Source organism: Pongo abelii, chromosome 9, assembly GCF_028885655.2.
Source record: "Pongo abelii isolate AG06213 chromosome 9, NHGRI_mPonAbe1-v2.0_pri, whole genome shotgun sequence".
Classification (NCBI taxonomy): Eukaryota; Metazoa; Chordata; class Mammalia; order Primates; family Hominidae; genus Pongo; species Pongo abelii.
In genome coordinates this window covers 76,207,673-76,226,670 of record NC_071994.2, presented here as the reverse complement: position 1 = coordinate 76,226,670, position 18,998 = coordinate 76,207,673, and the positions used below count along the sequence as shown (strand labels likewise).

Sequence of the window (18,998 nt, the reverse complement as noted above, 5' to 3'; positions counted from 1 at the left end):
AATGAGTTTCACAATTATTTAAGAGTACTATTGAATTTAAGTAATATTAGATTGAATATAATTTAGGTCAATACTTGGAATCTGAAATATGTTTCCTTCAAAAGGGATTCATACAAATTGAAAGATACCATATTTCTTCAAGGAACATTCAACATCATAAAAATGTTTATTCTAAATTAATGTTTGTATTTAATGTAATCCCAATAAAAATACTATCAGGATTTTTTTCTGGCACTAGTCTATGGGATTAGAAAGTTTATTTGTGAGAAAAAAACAAGAGGAACCACGAAAATCCTAAAAATGAATGAGGGGGAAACAACCTCTACTACCCATCAAAACATATTAATAAAGCCTCTAATTAGAAGTACAGTAGTGGCACATAAAAGAAACTCCACAGACCCGGATCTATATAGAAATTTGGCATATGACAAACGTGTCATTTTAATCAGTGAGAAAGACGACTTTTTTTTTTTTTTTTTGAGACAAAGTCTCACTCTGTGTCCCAGGCTAGAGTGCAGGGGCATGATCTTGACTCACTGCAACCTTTGCTTCCTGGACTCAAATGATCCTCCAGAGTAGCTGGGACTACAGGCACACACCACCACACCCAGCTAAATTTTTGTGATTTTTGTAGAGAAGAGGTTTCACCATGTTGTCCAGGCTGGTCTCCAACTCCAAAGCTCAAGTTGTCCACACGCCTTGGCCTCCCAAAGTGCTGGGATTACAGGCATGGACCACTGAGCCTGGCCAGGACTATTTCTTTATTGTAGTGAAATTTACATAATGGGTAAAGGACTAAAAAATTTAATAAATGATGAAAACAACTAGATAGCCTTTAGATAAAAATAAAATGTCTTCTTTTCCTAATTTTGCATATCAAGATAAACTTCAAATGGATTAAAAAAAAAATTGGCTCATGCCTGTAATCCCAGCACTTTGGGAGGCTGAGGTGGGTGGATTACCTGAGGCCAGGAGTTCAAGACCAGCCTGGCCAACATAATGAAACCCCATCTCTACTAAAAATACAAAAATTAGCTGGGTGTGGTGAGGCATGCCTGTAATCCCAGCTACTTGGGAGGCTGAAGCAGAAGAATCACCTGAACCCGGGAAGCGGAGGTTGTAGTGGGCCGAGATCACACCACTGCACTCCGTCCAGCCTCGGTGACAGAGCAAGACTCTGTCTCAAAAAAAAGGACACTACACAGGTACCAGGAAAAAATATAAATGATTCCTTTATAACCTGAAAAAAGGAAAAGCCTTTCTGTGACTCAAGATCCAGAAGCAATACATGCTGGGAGGAAGGGAAGATGCTAATGAGTAAGGAGTTTATGGGAGGATGAAAATGTTCTGCAATTAGTGGTGATAATTGTACAACCGAGTGAATATACTAAAAATCACTGAATTGTACATTTAAAAGAATGAATTCTATGGCATATAAATTATAACTTAATTTTTAAAAAATCTAATGAAAAAATAAAAAAAAACCAGAAATACTGGGATTTGATTATTTTAGTAACTCAATTTGTGACCTTGAGCAAATCACTTCACTTTGCCCTTTATTTCCCCATCTGTGTGAAATAGCTCATTAAAGCCTTCCTAAGAGGCCTGATATCCACAATAAATTTAAGAAGATGGATGAAAGACTATCTAACCAGATACGAATAAACATACAGCTTGTGGGGACAAAAAAGCTGATAACATAAGAAACTGAAAGGAGAGCTTCCACATAAACTATGAACCTTCTTCACAGTTCTCAATGTATAATTATCTACTAGCTATCATTCCTTAAGAGCTTATGTGTCAGTTTCAGGAACTATAAGTGCTTTTTATGTATTATCTTATTCTCACAGCACTCTAAGGTAAGCAGAAGTATTCTCATTTCAGAGATAAGAAAATAGACTATGAGAAGTTAAATGACTCGACCAATGTAAATACCTAAGTTGGGCTTCAAACTTAGATCTATGTCACTTCAAATACCAAACCCTTCAATGCAAGCTATAAAAAGAACAATGGACTAAAAATACGAAGTCCTGGGTTTGAATGTTGTTCCTGCCACGTAATGATTCTGTGATCTTAGGCAAGTCAATGAACATTTCAGTCTTCTCATTTATTAAAAGAAAATATTAACTCCTGCCCTAGTTTATCCCATAGAATATAAAAAGGGAACACTATACACATGTCAGTTAAATCACTACAGAGCTGGGCATGCTAGCATGCATCCTCAGTCCTACCTACTCAAAAGGATGAAGTGGGATGACTGCTTGAGCCCAGGAGTTTGAGGCTGTAATGCACTAAGATTATGCCTGTGAAAAGCCACTGTACTTCAGCCTGGGCAACACAGCAAGACCCTATCTCTTGCAAAAGAAAAAAAAAAAGGAATTTAAGAGATAATAATAGAAAAGTAGAACTTTTTTTTTTTTTTTTGAGATGGAGTTTCGCTCTTGTTGCCCTGGCTGGAGTGCAATGGCGCGATCTCGGCTCACCACAACCTCCGCCTCCCGGGTTCAAGTGATTCTCCTGCCTCAGCCTCCCGAGTAGCTGGGATTACAGGCATGTGCCACCACGCCAGCTAATTTTGTATTTTTAGTAGAGACAGTGTTTCTCTATGTTGGTCAGGCTGGTCTTGAACTCCCGACCTCAGGTGATCCACCCGCCTCGGCCTCCCAAAGTGCTGGGATTACAGGCATGAGCCACCACACCTGGTGAAAAGTACAACTACTGATAAACCAAAAACATGTTGAATAATGAATGGCTTTAATATTTTATAGTTCCTCTAATAGTAATAGTACATACAAAAGCAGTGACTTTCAAAAGATACTTCTCTCAAGCACACCAGAGGTGCAAAGCAAATAGGGATCTCAAATCTACTTTAGTCAGAGCAGCTCTAAAAGCTTTAATAAAGAAGTTCAAAACCACTATGTTTTTGGCAACATCCATTGGCATCTATTAAAAGGAAGAGTGACACCAGGATTTCAGGCCTTACCCAAGAGAAAATATTAGTGTACTGAAAAGTGAATGGATTCTAGAGACTAAACTTAGATTGAATCCTGCTACATACTAGTTGGGTTACTTTTAATCTGAGTCTGAATGTCTTTACCCACAATGCAGGAAAATATTCACCATGCAGGTCTGTGGACACATTAAATAACATAAAGCTACCATTACAATGTCTGGCACACAGTACTTACTTTAAAAATTGCTACTATTAAATTATCCAACAATACTTTGGAATTACTAAATCTAATCTGAAAAACTGAATTATGGAAACTCACGAAAAATCACCAACTCAGAATATGCACCCTGAATATGCAAACGTGCCTAAATAATGTTTAGTGAAATTGAAGGCAAGAGATCATGAAAAATATTTGAGAGAGTAAGCCACACAAGAGACTATCAAGAGAACAGGACTAACTTGTGAGTAACAGATAGACAGAGTGGAAGAATGGAAGTTAAGAAAAAAGCAAGTAAGCATAAGGAGACATAAAGAATGCTTTGAAATTGGTGTGAGACTTCATAAATTACGACTGAAGAAAAAGACTGAATCCTAGATTATATGCAAATGAGTAAGATACACAACTCAAATTAAGTATTCCCAGATGACAACTATGACTCCAAAATACACAATGGGTCTCAAGGTCAAGAGACCCAAGTCCTAGTCCTTAACGGCCCTACCGCTAAGCTTCTAGGGTACCTTAGGAATATCTGAGTCTCAGTTCCCTCATTTATTAATATATTCCCTTATAGAATACAGAACTCTCTGAATATTGGGTTCCTCAACTACATGATGAAGTGGTGAAATGAGACCATGTCTATGCTTTCTCTCAGCTTTATGATTCTAAGGAAAAAGAGAATCTATATTATTACTACCATGAGACTTAGATGAAGCCTGCTTATGTACCAATAAAGTAGAAAAGAAAAATACAGGAAAATAAGCCATTTGAGGACCACACAATTATTCACCAATATATGTTCTTCTCTTCACAATACTATCATAAAGGCCTTTCTAAAGAACTTTCTTTTCCAGGATAAGCAGTTAACTAAACCAAGAAGACCAAAGCATCTATTTAAAAAGGTAAGTTGTCCAGGCACGGTAGCTCACTCCTATAATCCCAGTACTTTGGGAAGCCAAGTGGGGCAGATCACTTGAGGCTAGGAGCTCAAGACCAGCCTGGCCAACATGGCGAAATCCCCTCTCTACTAAAAATACAAAAATTAGCCGGGCATGGTGGTGCATGCCTGTAATCCCAGCTACTTGGGAGGCTGAGGCACAAGAATCACTTGAGCCCCGGAAGTGGAAGTTGCAGTGAGCCGAGATTGTGCCACTGCACTCTAGCCTGGGCAACAGAGTGAGACTCTGTCTCTAAAAAAAAAATAAAATGAAAAGTAACAAAAAATAAAAACGATAAATTACTAACAATTATACAATCTTCTAATCAGCAGATTTTCCTTTTATTTTCTCTCAGTATCTTCACCCAGTTCTTCAATCTTCAGAGAACTTGTTTCGCCAAAATGAGAAGCTGAGCTCTAATTAAGCTTATCTAAGGAATGTAAAATTATTAAAAATCTGATTTTCTTATGTATTTGTGTAGAAGGGGGTTGGTATACTGAAAAATCAAATTTTAGTTTAAGAAAGGCAGCAACTAAGATATTTAACAACAATTAATGTTACATTAATATTAAACTCCAGGTTAATTTTCCCAAATAATGTTATGGGTCAGTTTCCAAATTCTCTTTATTCATGTTATAGTCCAACTTTTCTGTCTTCCAAAGCCAAAACAATCTTCACTTTACCTTCTATGTAGCCTTGTACCTCTATTGCGCGTCCATCTCTCTATCTCCTCCTGCTAAAGTTTTCTCATTTTTCTACTGCGTATCATAGCAGGTCTCCACTCAATTCTTAGCTTCCTTCCCTGGTTTTTCCACCCATTTTTCCCATTCCTTTACCCCACTGTTTTATAGGATTCTCCTTTCTTTTCATCCCTAGGACTTATTGTCACAGTACTGCATCTCCTACTCTCGCCTCCTTTTTGTAAGTTTTTACACATATTACTTCTTCAGAACCTAAGGTTTCTCTTTCTGTAGTCCTTTTTCAAAGAATATCTACCAATTCATCTCTAGAATCCCAAATATACTCTTGAGTCCTCATACCTAAGTATCTTTCCTACTCCTTTGCTCTTTACAGTCACTAATTCCCAGAATCCTGTCTGAAACTACAAATAACCCCTCAAAACCAAATGCCTATTCAATTCTCTCCACTTTCCAGCAATTACTTCTCCCATGTTCACCTCATCCTTTCTCCTCGGCCCAAGTATCCCCTAACCTGGCACAAGCCATTTAATGATCTAAAATTCCAAAACCTATCTCTTCTACATGGCTCTCCTTCCTTTCCAGCAAACTATTTCCCCAACTCCCAATGCTTCGCTAATTCAAAGTCTTAGGCCAGTACGTCGCTTCCCTCAGATCTACTAGCCCAGCAAAAACTGATTGCCCAAATCTTCCTCTAAGCTTCCCAGACCTTACAACTGCAGCACTTCCATTCACCAAACCGTATTTATAGCCATCTCTCAATCTTTAGAGCCTATGGTCACTTTGTAAATTCTTCAGTCCTCTCCTTCTTCTCTCTCCCTTATCCTGTCCAGCTTCTCAGCACATTCCTATTACCCTTAACAATCTTCGTGGCTATGTTCTCCACCTTACCTTAGGCCTACTCCCCAAACTTTCTCATTCTCCCTTAAGAGACCTAATCTCACCTCTCATTCGCTGAATCTGTCTTTACACCTCTGGGAATTCTCTAGAATCGTCTGCTTCCTAGTTCTCCTCTTTCCTTCTCCAGCCCTGTCTCGAGTGTTTTCTACCCCCCTCAGCTTTTCTAGTATCTAGTTCTCACAGTGTAGATATTAGAACTCTGATAATATCTACTCCTCCCAAACCTTTCCTTAGTTGTTGGCCCAATTCCCCTCAACTTTTCTCTCAGTCATTCCACACTTCCCTCCACCTTCCCTGGCCGATTCTCCTCCACCTTTGCCACCGTTCTACTCCCTTTTCTAAGCCTCCTTTACTGTGGAGGTGATTCTCAGATCCCTTATGTTAGTCTCTCAGCTTCCCCAACCTTTGCCTCATTCCCCTCTCCCTTCAATTTTTATTTTTATTTTTATTTTATTTTATTTTTATTTTATTTTATTTATTTTTCCTCCAATTTCTATTGACTTGGCGCCTCCCCTAGTCCCCCAATCTGCCTTCTACTCCATCTAAATATCTCCAGGCCGCCGTCAACATTTTCTCCTATCGGTAGACTCCTTTCCCGTGCCTCTCTGAACGCCCAGAGATACCATTCTCCAACGGCTGGGGCCTGGCCCATAGGGAGAAGGGGTATGGGTCACGTACCCCATTCGCATCTTGGCTCCGCTCTGACTGCCCCCGCTGCCGGGTAGAGGTGGGCGAGAGGGAAGGCGGCCGAGGTGCATGCTCTTTTCGAGGGCCGACATCGAGGGGAGGCGGCACGCACGTAGTCAAACAGTAGGCGAAGCTTCGTCCCACGTTGAGTGTGGCCCAACCGGTCACGACTCGCTCCCCTAACGACGCCCTGTCGCCTTTGGACAGCACCCAGCTACCCCTAGCACCGCCTACCGCCCACCGGCTCCGCAAACTCCACCCACTCGCTTCAGCGCTTCCACCGGAAGTGCGCAACAGCCCTCACACAAAGGAAGCTGGGTAGCAGAGTATGCGAACTCCGCAGACTCCCGTCTGGGAATCAGACGACTTTCACCGGAAGGAGGAGCGCTCTTCAGGGCAATGCACCCTGGGCAATGGAGTCCTCAACGGGCGTATCCCTATGCGCTTGCGCAGCTGGAGGGGCCCCCAGCCAACCCCGCAGAGGTATTGTAGCAAAGCGTCCTGGGTATTGTAGTCTATTGGCAGGAAGGCGTCTTGGCGCCTTCTCTTCGCACCGTTTTCCGGAGACTGTTAGAGGAAGAGTCGCTTTTTCCTGCCTCCCAGGCTGCCCAGCGGCGCCGGTTGCCGGGGAACGCAGGCGCCGTGGGGAGGGATGGCGGGAGGATACTGCTTAGGTGCTGGAGACGGAGTTGAGCTGGTGAAGAAGAGCTCGGGCTCATCATGAAACAACGAAAAGGCCAAGGGTCTGGGGGTAGCCGTGGGCGCAAAAAAAGAGGTAACCTGAGCGATCAAAGATTGAGGAAAGCCTAATAGGAGAGCAGGTGTAAGGAATTTTAGGGAGACCCGCACCCCCGCTGGATAAACAAGAAAAGGGACGTAAGAAGGGAAATAGCCAGGGAACCAGAAGGTTAAAAGGAAGGGCAATTGGCCCTGCAGAGAATGGAAAGGAATTAGGGGCTGGGGTAGGGGCCACAGAGTGGCGATTAATGAGATGAAGGTTACCAGTAGGATGACTGTAGAGGAGAAGAACAAACAATGATGGGATTGGTTTTGATAACGAAGTGAAATGTATGTCTGTGTAGCTTTAGAGGTCCACAGGGACAGGAAGAAACATAAATTGGCAAAGGGATTATATCATTTCTTGTGTGATTGTGGGCAAGAATCACGTTTTATACATTACTGAATGACCAAGGATTAGTACAAAGCAGGACTCGGTAAATGTTAATTGAATGAATGAAGCATGAAGGGCTGGCTATGAGCAGGAGTTGGGAAAAATAATTGTAGAGTATAGAGCCGGGAAGAGTGGGGAATGACAGGTGTGATAGGATTGGAGTGGGGGTAAGGGCATGAGGATCTCCTGAAGGACCTGAGATCGTGAAAGAGTGTGCAGCAGAGAGTCCTCATCAGGTTAGCAGCTCAAGGAGACACAAGCTTACCGAGTAGGGGATGTTAGCTGCAGTGAGAACAGTCAACCTAGGAACCCAGGGCAGATCAGGAAACTTGACATTGAATCTCTACAAGACTGCCTCGAAGGGAAGAAGGACAGTGGGTGACCCTGCCTTTTTGCATTGTAGGCAGTTTAGTGAGAAAAGAAGTATTGGGAACAGTGATAGGACATTAGGCCATTGGGTTGAGGACTGAAGCTACAATCTGGGAATTACTCTTATCCAAGCTGTTTAAAGATTACTAAGGCAGTTTTGAGATACTGACTTTCCTGCCAGGAAAGATAGGAGGATCTGAGACTGAAGCATACTAGTGCTCCCTGTGTCAAAACAGTTAAGCATGTTTGGTTGATAAGTGGAAAGTCAAAGTAGAAATAATATAACATAGCATAGAACAGAATATACTTTTTGCTATACCATTTCCATATGTAGAAATGTATACACAACTGTATAATTTTTATGTTGAAACTATCCATAAGGATTATGGTGGGTCTTTTCTCCACTATAGAGGGCAGAGGGGTGTTTGCATTAGAAGTCCAAATAATTCGTCCTGATCTGATACATTCCATATATTTTCTTCTTTGAGGCATAACCACTCCTCAAAGAAAAGTCAAAGGAAAAAAAAGGTGTACATAATATAGGAATGGTTTCTTAAATCTCCTTTAAGTTTTCCTGAAAAGGTACTATGAATGAAAGACAATCAGGATCACTAAAGGAAAATTTTTTAGAAAGTCATGATTAATTGCTTTGTTTACACTTTAATGTCTTTATGAAATCCAATAAATACTAAAGCCAATAAATACATGAATCCAGCACTGTGTTAAAAATAGTGGCAGAATCTGAAGATTAGATAGTCTGTGTCCTCGCTGACTGTGTGATCTTGGCAGGAAAGAAAAGTTACAGACAATGTAAGACGTTCTTCATTGAAATGCTGAGTTGTATGATAATAGTCTAAATCGTTTGTGAGTGAAGGGAGTTGTTGCTGTTTTCTCGTTAGTGATTTTTTTAAAAGAGAGTTAGATAAAGATTACGTATCTTAAAAACCATAGATGTTGCAATAATTAAAACAACTGTACTTAGAAAAATTTCAACCATACTTAGAAAAATTTCAACTACTTCTGATACTTGTATTTTTCAAATAGTAACTCAATTAAAGAAAAGTTAATATTAGTATGTCTTTGTTGGTATGTTCTTAACTTAGAGTAAATCAAATCAAACCCTAAATACTAATTAGTTATCAGAGTGGCTTACATGACCAGATAGATTATTTGGTGGTCTGATTTGATAGTTACTTCTCATGTATTAGAATACTGGGTAAGATAAACTTTCTTTCTAAATGGTGATAAATTGCTGAACTTAAGACTAAAGTGTTCTGTTTGTTTTCATTCAGAAAGCATATTATATGTTTTCTGTATTTAGTCTAAATTTTGACTCAGTTTTCTTGGATTCCTCTACAGGTTTGAGTGACATTTCTCCATCTACAAGCCTGCCACCTCTGGTTGAAGGCCAGCTACGCTGCTTTCTAAAACTTACTGTTAATAGAGTCATATGGAAGATTGCAAAGCCTCCCACTTGTGTACTTGTCCGAGTGAGATGGTGGGGAGAAACATCAGATGGAACCCTCTTTTATCCCAGGGATGCATTGCAGACTGAACCAAAAGCTGTGAGAACAACTACACGTTACGCTATTCGTTGTGGTCCAAAACAGTTTACCTCTTATCTAACAGGTATGTTATTGTTTTATCATTGCACCTGCAGACATAATACAAAGCATGTGGTTATATTGTCAGCAATAAGTGTTGTTGTGTACCTAGCATATATGGGCATTCTTAATTATTGAAGAGTCAAAGAGTTTTTATAGGAGAGATTTTTCTTTGTAAATTTATTGAGTGTTACGGTGTGCCAGCAGTTTTGAAATGTATTACTTCTAATCCTTACAATAACCCTGAAAGATAGGTGTTTTCTCTGTTTTATAGACAATTAAACAAGTTTGGAGAGATGAAATGAATACTTTCTAAGGTCACAAAGTTGATAAATGGCTGAATTAGGATTTGAACCCACTTCTGTCTGTCACCAAAACTCATGCTCTTTTCACTACACCATGCTTTTTTAGGTAATAACTGTAGTCTCAACTCTGGGGTTTACATTATACTCAAGGAAAGAGGATATAGATGTAAAATTTACCAATAGTACAAGATAATACATACTAAATGCCAAATGAATGGTTTAGTGAGTTAGTATTACAGATGTTCAGAAATGGAAAGCATCCCTCTGTAGGGAACCAGAAGCCAAGATGTCTTCATTTTTGTACAAGGAAAGTATTCTGAGTGTACTATGTTATTTCTTTATTCAGGTCAAGCTTTCACATAAATACATTTTGGATGATGGGGTTATTTATCGAGTCAATTCAGTTCAAGTCAATAAAATTCGAGCATTTATCATGTAAACATGGTTGGGCTCAGAATATTGGAGAGCCAGGGGTGAGTTAAAGATTAACTTGTCCTTGAGTAATTTACATTCTCTCAAGAAAAAATTTTTGAAACATCAACATGTAAAGAACAAATGCTGTAATTCAGTCATTCAAAAAATTTGTTTAGCACATACTAGACATTGTTTTAGGCACAGTGGGGTTTACAAAAAATCCAAAAAAATTAATCAGAATGATACCGAACTCTAACTTCACAAAAAAGTTTAGTTATTAATAGTAGGTTAAAAGCAGTAAGTGTGATTAAAAGATATAAATAATCTTGGTACTGTAAACTTACAAATTAAATCCTCAGGTAGTATTTTTATATAATATAACAAATGAGGAGGATTAGAAATTCAATAAGAGAGAAGGTATTTATTAACATGGTAATCAACAGGTCAGACATTTATCTGAACATCTTATGGTATACTGGTGCATTGGACTTGGCATCCAAACATTTACATTGGTGTTACCAACTGCATGATTTTGGGAAAGTCTCTTCCCATTTCTGATTCCTGTTTCCCCATCTGTAAAATGGGATCATATAGTTGCCCTTCCATTTTCTGGGTATTTGCACAAAGAAGCAACCCGGTTGAACGGGTTGAAGTATAAACAGTCCAGAGTTTGAACTCTGGCTTCAGGACTAGATTGTTAGGTGATGCTGAGAGGTTCCTTAGCATCTCAGGGCCCCAGTTTCCTATTAGTTAGTTGGGAAAAACAGCACTTATCTGTCAGGAATTATTGTGAATACTAAATGAAAAAAATGTTTGTAAATTGATCGGTCTAGTAGCTGACACATTGTAGGTACAAGTCTTATAAAAATATTAAGACTCAGGCAGTGTGTACAGAGATTTAAGATGTATTCCCTGCCCAAAAGGAACTTAAAGATTAGTTGAAAACAAAACTGACATACATGAAACAGTAGTGAGCAATGCCAGACAGTATATAATTAAATGTCTGATTACTTGATACATATAGTAATATCATATGGATAGTCTAGGAAGTTAATAAGGGCTAATCTTATGTTATTAAGAAGCCAGAATCCTGCTTCTACTCTATGCTCTTGCTGTTTGACTTTGAGCAAGCCATTTCATCTTCTTGGGCCTTAATTTTCCCACCAGTAAATTGAAAGAGTTAAAACATCAAATGTGCCAGCACCCAAATTTTGTAATTCTAGTTAAGAAAGAAGGCCATGGAAAAGGTAGAGTTTCAATAGGAGACACATGAGGTGAACCTTATAAGTGACAGTCCAACTGTAGACGTGACATGGTTGTTTTTTTTTTTTTTAAAACAGAGTCTCACTCTATTGCCCAGGCTGGAGTGCAGTGGTGCAATCTTGGCTCACTGCAAGCTCCGCCTCCCACCTCCCAGGTTCACACCATTCTCCTGCCTCAGCCTCCTGAGTAGCTGGGTCTACAGGTGCCCGCCACCACACCCGACTAATTTTTTGTATTTTTAGTAGAGATGGGGTTTCACCATGTTAGCCAGGATGGTCTCAATCTCCTGATCTCGCTATCTGCTCGCCTCAGCCTCCCAAAGTGCTGGGATTACAGGTGTGAGCCACCGCGCCCGGCCGACATGACATGTTTTTTAGAAAATGAAGCAATAAGAGGCTGAATGTGGTGGCTCATGCTGTAATCCCAACACTTTGGTAGCTGAGGCAGGAAGATCACTTGAGGCCAAGAGTTCAAGACCAGCCTGGGCAAAACCCTGTTTCTACAAAAAAATTAGATTCCACATGCATAGCAAGACCCTGTTTCTACAAAAAAAAAATTTTTTTAATTAGCTGGGCATGGTGGTGCACACCTGTAGTCGCAGCTACTTGGGAGGCTGAGGTGAGAGAAATCACTTGAGCCCAGGAAGTCGAGGCTGCAGTGAGCCATGTTCATACCACTGTACTCCAGCCTGGGTGACAGAGTGAGACCCTATTTCTAAAAAAGAAAGAAAATGACAGAAAATGAAGAGATAAGACATCAAATATTAGTTCACAAAAGTGTGTGCTCTAACCAAAAACTTGGAAAAAGTATGCTATTTCTTAAGCTGTGTGGTAGGTATTCGCGTTATTATTATTTTATTTACTCTTTTGTGTACATATTTCACTTAATATAAAATGCAAAAAGTAAACTAATGAATATGTTGTCACATATTAGCATGAACCATATTTTTTTCTCAAGCTGTTTTTATTACACTTAAGATATTAAGACAAGTACAAAATAACCTTGTAATTAGGATACTGTATCAGTCAAAAAAGGAGAAGTCACTATTGTATGAAGAGATTTACAAATGAGTAAAATATATAGGCTGTGCCAGAATTAACATTTGAAATGAGATGGGGTTGCTCTTTTTTTCTAGGCTGGAGAGAGGTAGTAAGAATAATTATATGAGTTCCTCAGATAAAAATAACATATAAAAAAAGAAGAGGAAGTATATCACATTTTACAGTTTTTGAAATACTTTCAAGTCTATCATCTTATTTGATGTTTAAAATCATTTTATTTATTTCTTCATATCTATTTTATTTTATTTTATTTTTGAGAAAAGGTCTCCCTCAGTCAGCTGGGCTGGAGTGCAGCGATGTGAACACAGTTCACTGTAGCCTCAACCTCCTGAGTTCAAGCAATCTTCCCACCTCAGCCTCCTGAGCAGCTGGGAATATAAGCACATGCCACGACACTCAGCTAATTTTTGTATTTTTTGTGGAGATGAGGTCTCATTGTTGTTCCCCAGGCTGGTGTCAAACTTCTGTACCCAACAATCCTCCTGCCTTGGCCTCCCAAATTGCTGGGATTACAGGTGAGCCACCATGCCTGGCCACTTTCTTCTTGTCTATTTTACCTTATTCTAAACAGAAGTTAAGGCAATTGCAAAAAGATGTTAAATAGAGATTTCTGTTTAACTGAGAAAATCTTTACATTTTAAATCTTCATAACTTTTTGTTTACAGAAAGTGAAAATACAGTAGGAAAAATAAGATGAAGCCTCTGCAGAGCACTAGAAAGCATGCTCTGAGGCCCTGTACATTTGCAATGGGTATTATCCTGATTTTCTGAGTGACGAATTTGAGGTTCAAAGAGTTAAAAGTAACTAACCCAAGGTTACCCTGGCACCAAACCTAAATTCAGAGAGGCACTTGACTCTGAAATTATTAATACTTCTATTGTATTATACTGCCTTAGGAAATAGAAGGATTATAGGATTCTGAGATATGCCTCATACTCTTACATCTTTCTTTCTTTACCTTTTATTCTGTTGCAGAAAATAGCAGCCATGAAAATGTTTGGAGCATGGAACGACTAGAGTAGAAACCCAGAAAATTATGGCTACACTACGTGATTTTTACCTCTCTTTGATCAGATAGGATTCAGTTAGTAGGAATGTGAAAGACAAATGGGAGTAGGAATAGTGCTGGACAATAGGGATTCTAATTCCACAACAAGTGAAGTATAAAGGTCAGAAGTCTACTAAGAATTAAGCTTTTTGTCCTAGAAGTGATGAATAGTGTAGTGGACTTGTAATTAAGTGTAGTAGACTTGTAATTAAGTGTAGTGGACTTATAATTGGATAGAACTGAGTTTTAGCCCAGTTCTGTCAATTTAAAGCTGGGTGAACCTAGGAATATACATGACTTTGCGGAGCCTCTTTTATCCCCAAATGAAGACAGAAACACCTGTATCATAGAGTTGTTAAGAGAATTAATGAGACGTGGAAGACCCTCTGTTAGTAAATAGCCAATGAATAAATGTTAGTCCATTTCCCTTATTCTTCATGTGTACATCATTTTATAGTCTACAAAGCATTTTTATATCTATTTGCTCATATGACTTTCAGATAACCCCCATGAGTGGTGTATTAGTCCATTCTCATGCTGCTATAAAGACATACCTGAAACTGGGTAATTTATAAAGAAAAGATGTTTAATTGACTCGCAGTTCCACATGGCTGGGGAGGCCTCAGGAAACTTACAATCATGGCAGAAGGGGAAGCAAACACGTCCTTCACATGGCAGCAGGAGAGAGAAAAATGAGTGCCCAGCAAAGCAGGAAGCCCTTTCTAAAACCATCAGATCTCGTGAGAGCTAACTCACTATCATGAGAACAGGATAGGGAGAACCGCACTTGTGATTCAGTTATCTCCCCCTGGTCCCTCCCATGACAGGTGGGGATTATGGGAATTACAATTCAAGATGAGATTTGGGTGGGGACACAGCCAAACCATATCAAGTTGTTACACAGGGATTATGATATGTCAAGTAATTTGCCTAAAGTCATTTACCAACCATTCAGTAACTACCATGTGGGAAGACACTGTACTAGTGTTCTGCTTGCAGCGACCCCAGTTCCTCAAACAGCAGTGATGCGAATATTATGAGCCTAGTTTACAGACAACCATGGCTTATACAGAAATAGCTTGTGAATATTGCAGTCAGAACACAATCACAGGTCTTCTAATAATAATTCCTACATGCTTTTCACTAAAATATTGAACAAATGCTGAAAACGAACCATTTTCTCAACTTTGGTTAAGAAAATACCAGAAGTTAAACTGTTCTGAAATGATCTGAGATTCCTTATGCATACATTATATTTCTTCTCATCTGGGCATGAAGGTATTAGTCTAAGTGACCAAAGAGTATAGTTGAGAAGTTTATTTTCATTTCTCTTGGTTCCAAGTGCTCTCAATAGCTCGGTGCTCCAGATATAACCCAAGAGTATGCAATTAAATTCTCCTGGGAGGCAGGGACCAACCCTTGCAGCTATGCAAGGGCAATCCTTTGTCAATTCAAAACTAGAAATGGTGAGAATGAAAACTGAGATTTGTTGCTCTGTGTGTCAAAACCAAAGCCTGAGTTCTTGGCAAATACATTTAACAATACTCTTTTAAGGATATTTTTCTTATCAAATACTTGCTATGCTAAATATTTTTGTTCAGTTGATTTATTTTTTCCTCAGTGTGTGGTATTTGTTGTTCTTCTGTGAATCTTTATTGTTCTTTTGATCTTGGGTTCATACTCCTCTACCCCCAGAATGGTATGATAAGTGATTATTTGAAATTAAAATACTTTTTTATGTTAAATTACTTTTTCCAGATAGTTTTGTTATCTCTGTTGTAGTTTTTAAATCAGTTGTATTTTCTATCAGTTGTATCACTTTTTTTATTAGGAAATACATGCACATGGTAGAACATTTTAAAGGTATGAGAGGTTACCAGTCTTTTGTGTATCTTTACACAAGAATATATTTACTTATAAAATATATTCTGTACTAATAAAAGCTCTTTGCATAGTTTCTTTTATTTACACAGATTATATATATATATATATATATATATATATATATATATATACAGTCAGCACTTTTCTTTCTACTTAGCAATTCATCTTGCATGTTGTTCCATATCAGTATAGATAGAGCTACTTATATTCTTTTTATTACTTTATTTTTCACCATTTTGCCATTATTAAAAAAACACACTTTATTAAATATTCTGGTACATAGATCAATTTACAGTTTGTAAAATAAAGTTTAAGGAGTAGGCTAGCCTTGGTGCCTCATACTTGTAATCCCAGCAATTTGGGAGGCCAAGGTCAGAGGATCACTTGAGGCCAAGAGTTTGAGACCAGCCTGGGCAACACAGTGAGACTTTGTCTCTACAAAAATAAAAAAAATTACCCCAATGTGGTGGCGTGTGCCTCTACTCTCAGCTACTTGTGAGGCTAGGACGGGAGGATCACTTGAGTCCTGGAGTTCGAGGTTGCAGTGAACTATGATTGTGCCAGTGCACTCTAGCCTGGGCGACAGAGAGACCCTGTCCCAAGAAAGAAAAAAAAAAAAAAAGAGTAGAATTTCATGGAAAAAGGAATGTGCTTTTTTACTTTTTTGAGTTATTGCTGAATTGCTTTCTGGTTAGCCATCCTATTAGCAACTTATTGAAGTACCTAATTTCCCTCACTTTCACCAATGCAATGGTGTTATCCAACATAAAATATTTTTTTTCAAGTTAGAAAGCTCTTCCTCATATACCCCTCTACCCACTTCTTAAAAAAGAAAATAAAAGTAAATGAAAAATATCCATGTTGTAATTGTTTCTGGTTAGATATGGCTGTGCTGGTGCTGGAAGTAATCACCAAACTTGACCATCTTCCGATTGGTAGAGTTCAGATCAATGGACTAGCTCAACTTTCTCCAACGCATCAAATCAATGGATTTTTTACCATTGTTTCATCAACGTCTAAGAAACTTGGAGAACTCCAGGTAAAAATATATTTTAAGTATTTGCTGCATAGAATAAACTTTTTGGGCAGAAATAATTGAGTCTGTTTGTAGAATGGATAGGTCCATGGCTCCTGTATATCATGCTAATTTCCACCTCATGCCTTTGCCCATGTTTTTACCCAGTAGACCTACTTTTGTTTCCCACTTATCCAAATCCTCTTAGTGCCTTAGTGCCATCTTAAGTTCCGAGAGTCCTTCACACCTCCTACTGCATTCATTCTTTTTGTACTATTTTTTACATTCATAAAAGCATTAATTATATAATCATTGTACAGTTACAATTCTACATAGTTTCCAAAATTGTTTATTAGTAGGCTCTCTTTAATTCCTCTTCCTTTTAGTTTCTAGATTCCCTCAGAGGCAAGCCTTTGTTTTCTGTTTTCTTTGTTTTTCCCATAGCTCATAATATAGTACTGAACAATAATTACTTGTTTGACTCATGTAAGTGGTATCTTTGATGTATTCATTTATTGATTCAGCTTACTTTGTAAATTTTATTTCTAATTGACGCGTGATACACATATTTTTAGAGTACAATGTGAGGTTTAGATACATGTATACATTGTGTAAGGATCAAATCAGGGTAATTAGCATATCCATCATCTCAAACATGTATTATTTTTCTTTGTGGTGAAAACATTCACAGTCCTCTCTTCTGGCTATTTTGAAATATACAGTTCATTATTGTTAACTGTATTCACCCAACTGTACAATAGAACACCAGAATTTATTCCTCCTAACTGTACCATAGTACCCATTGACCAACCTCTCCCCATCCTCCCTCCCTGCTACCTTCCCTAATCTTTGTTAACCACTATTCTGCTCTACTTGTATGAGATCTACTTTCTTTAGATTCTATATGAGTGAGATCATGCAGTATAATATTTGTCCTTCTGTGCCTGGCTTATTTCATTTAACATAATGTCCTCCAGGTTCATCCATGTTGTCACAAATAGCAGGATTTCATTCTTTTTTATTGTCAATAGTATTCCATTGTGTATATATACATTTTTTAAATCCATTCATTTGTTGATGAATGCTTAGGTTGATTCCACATCTTGGCTATTGTGAATAGTGCTGTGATAAACAGAGTATAGGTATTTCATTGACATACTGATTTTATTTCCTTTGAATATACAGTCATGCATTACTAATGATGGGGATATATTTTGAGAAATGTGTCCTCAGGCAGTTTCATCCTTGTGCGAACATCAGTGTACTGACACAAGCCTAAATGGTATAGCCTACTATACACGTAGGCTTAGGGTATAGCCTATTGCTCCTAGGGAACAAACCTATATAGCATGTTACTATACTGAATACTGTTGTAACACAATGAAGGCAGTTATAACACAATGGTAAGAATTCGTGTATCTAAGCATATCTAAACATAGAAAAAGTACATAAAAATAACAGTATAAAAGTTAAAAGATATCAGTATAAAAGATAAAATAACAGTACAAAAGATAAAAGATATATACCGCTATAGAGCAGTTATGGATAGAGTTTACAGGACTAGAAGTTGCTCTGGGTGAGTCAGTGAGTGAGTAGTGAGTGAATGTGAAGGCCTAAGACATTACCATGTACTACTGTAGACTTTATAAACACTGTACACTTAGAAGACTATACTAAATTTACAAACCAATCTTGTTCTTTAATAATAAATTAACCTTAGCTTACTTTAACTTTTTTTACTTTATAAACTTTTAATTTTTTTTAACTTTTTGACTCTTTTGTAATAACAATTAAAACACAAACACATTTTACAGGTGTGCAAAAAAATTTTTATATCCCTATTCTATAAGCTTTTTTCTATTTTCATTTTTTTTAACTTTTTAAACATTTTTGTTAAAAACTTAGACACAAACACACACATTAGCCTAAGCCTACACAGGGTCAGGATCATCACTATCACTGTCTTCCACCTCTACATCTTGTTCCACTGGAAGGTCTTAGGGTCAGTGGCACACATGGAGCTGTCATCTCCTATGATAACAGTGCCTTCTTCTGGAATACCTCCTGAGGACCTGCCTGAGGCTGTTGTACAGTTAACTTTGTTTTAATAAGTAGAAGGACTACACTCCAAACTAAAAAGAAAAAGTATAATATAGTAAATTGTAAACCAGTAACATAGTTGTTTATTATCAGTATCAAGTATTATGTATCATACATAATTGTATGTGCTATACTGGCAGTGCAGGTTTGTTTACATCAGCATCGCCACATAGAGTAACGCATTGCACTACCACATTACAACACTATAGTCACTAGGCGATAGGAATTTTTCAACCTTATTATAACCTTATGGGACCACTGTCATATATGTGGTCTGTCATTGATGGAAATGTTGTTACCTGGTGCATGACTATAAAACAAATAGTGAGATTCCTGGATCATATGGTAGTTCTACTTTTAATTTTTGTGA

General features: G+C 38.1%; 2 protein-coding genes across 9 annotated transcripts in view; one reads left to right on the top strand and one right to left on the bottom strand.

Annotated features, from left to right (window-relative positions):
* The window catches only part of PPME1 (protein phosphatase methylesterase 1), an 80,402-nt gene extending 73,725 nt beyond the window's left edge, over nt 1–6,677 (bottom strand). Inside the window, exon 1 of one of the 2 annotated variants that reach the window (XM_054523834.2) lies at nt 6,385–6,677. In XM_054523834.2, coding sequence (XP_054379809.1) covers nt 6,385–6,485 — 101 coding nt within the window. In that variant the 5' untranslated portion in view covers nt 6,486–6,677. 2 annotated transcript variants of the gene reach the window in all.
* Nucleotides 6,678–6,860: 183 nt separating this feature from the next.
* The window catches only part of C2CD3 (C2 domain containing 3 centriole elongation regulator), a 167,537-nt gene continuing 155,399 nt past the window's right edge, over nt 6,861–18,998 (top strand). For 3 of the 7 annotated variants that reach the window (XM_024254765.3, XM_063728204.1, XM_054524810.2), the window contains exons 1-3: nt 6,861–7,168; nt 9,293–9,562; nt 16,395–16,552. In XM_024254765.3, the coding sequence (XP_024110533.1) occupies nt 7,114–7,168; nt 9,293–9,562; nt 16,395–16,552 (483 nt within the window). In that variant the 5' untranslated portion in view covers nt 6,861–7,113. Of the gene's footprint in view, nt 7,169–9,292; nt 9,563–16,394; nt 16,553–18,998 lie in introns of those variants that run through there. The other 4 variants (XM_054524808.1, XM_054524809.2, XM_063728205.1 and 1 more) reach the window with 2 other exon arrangements.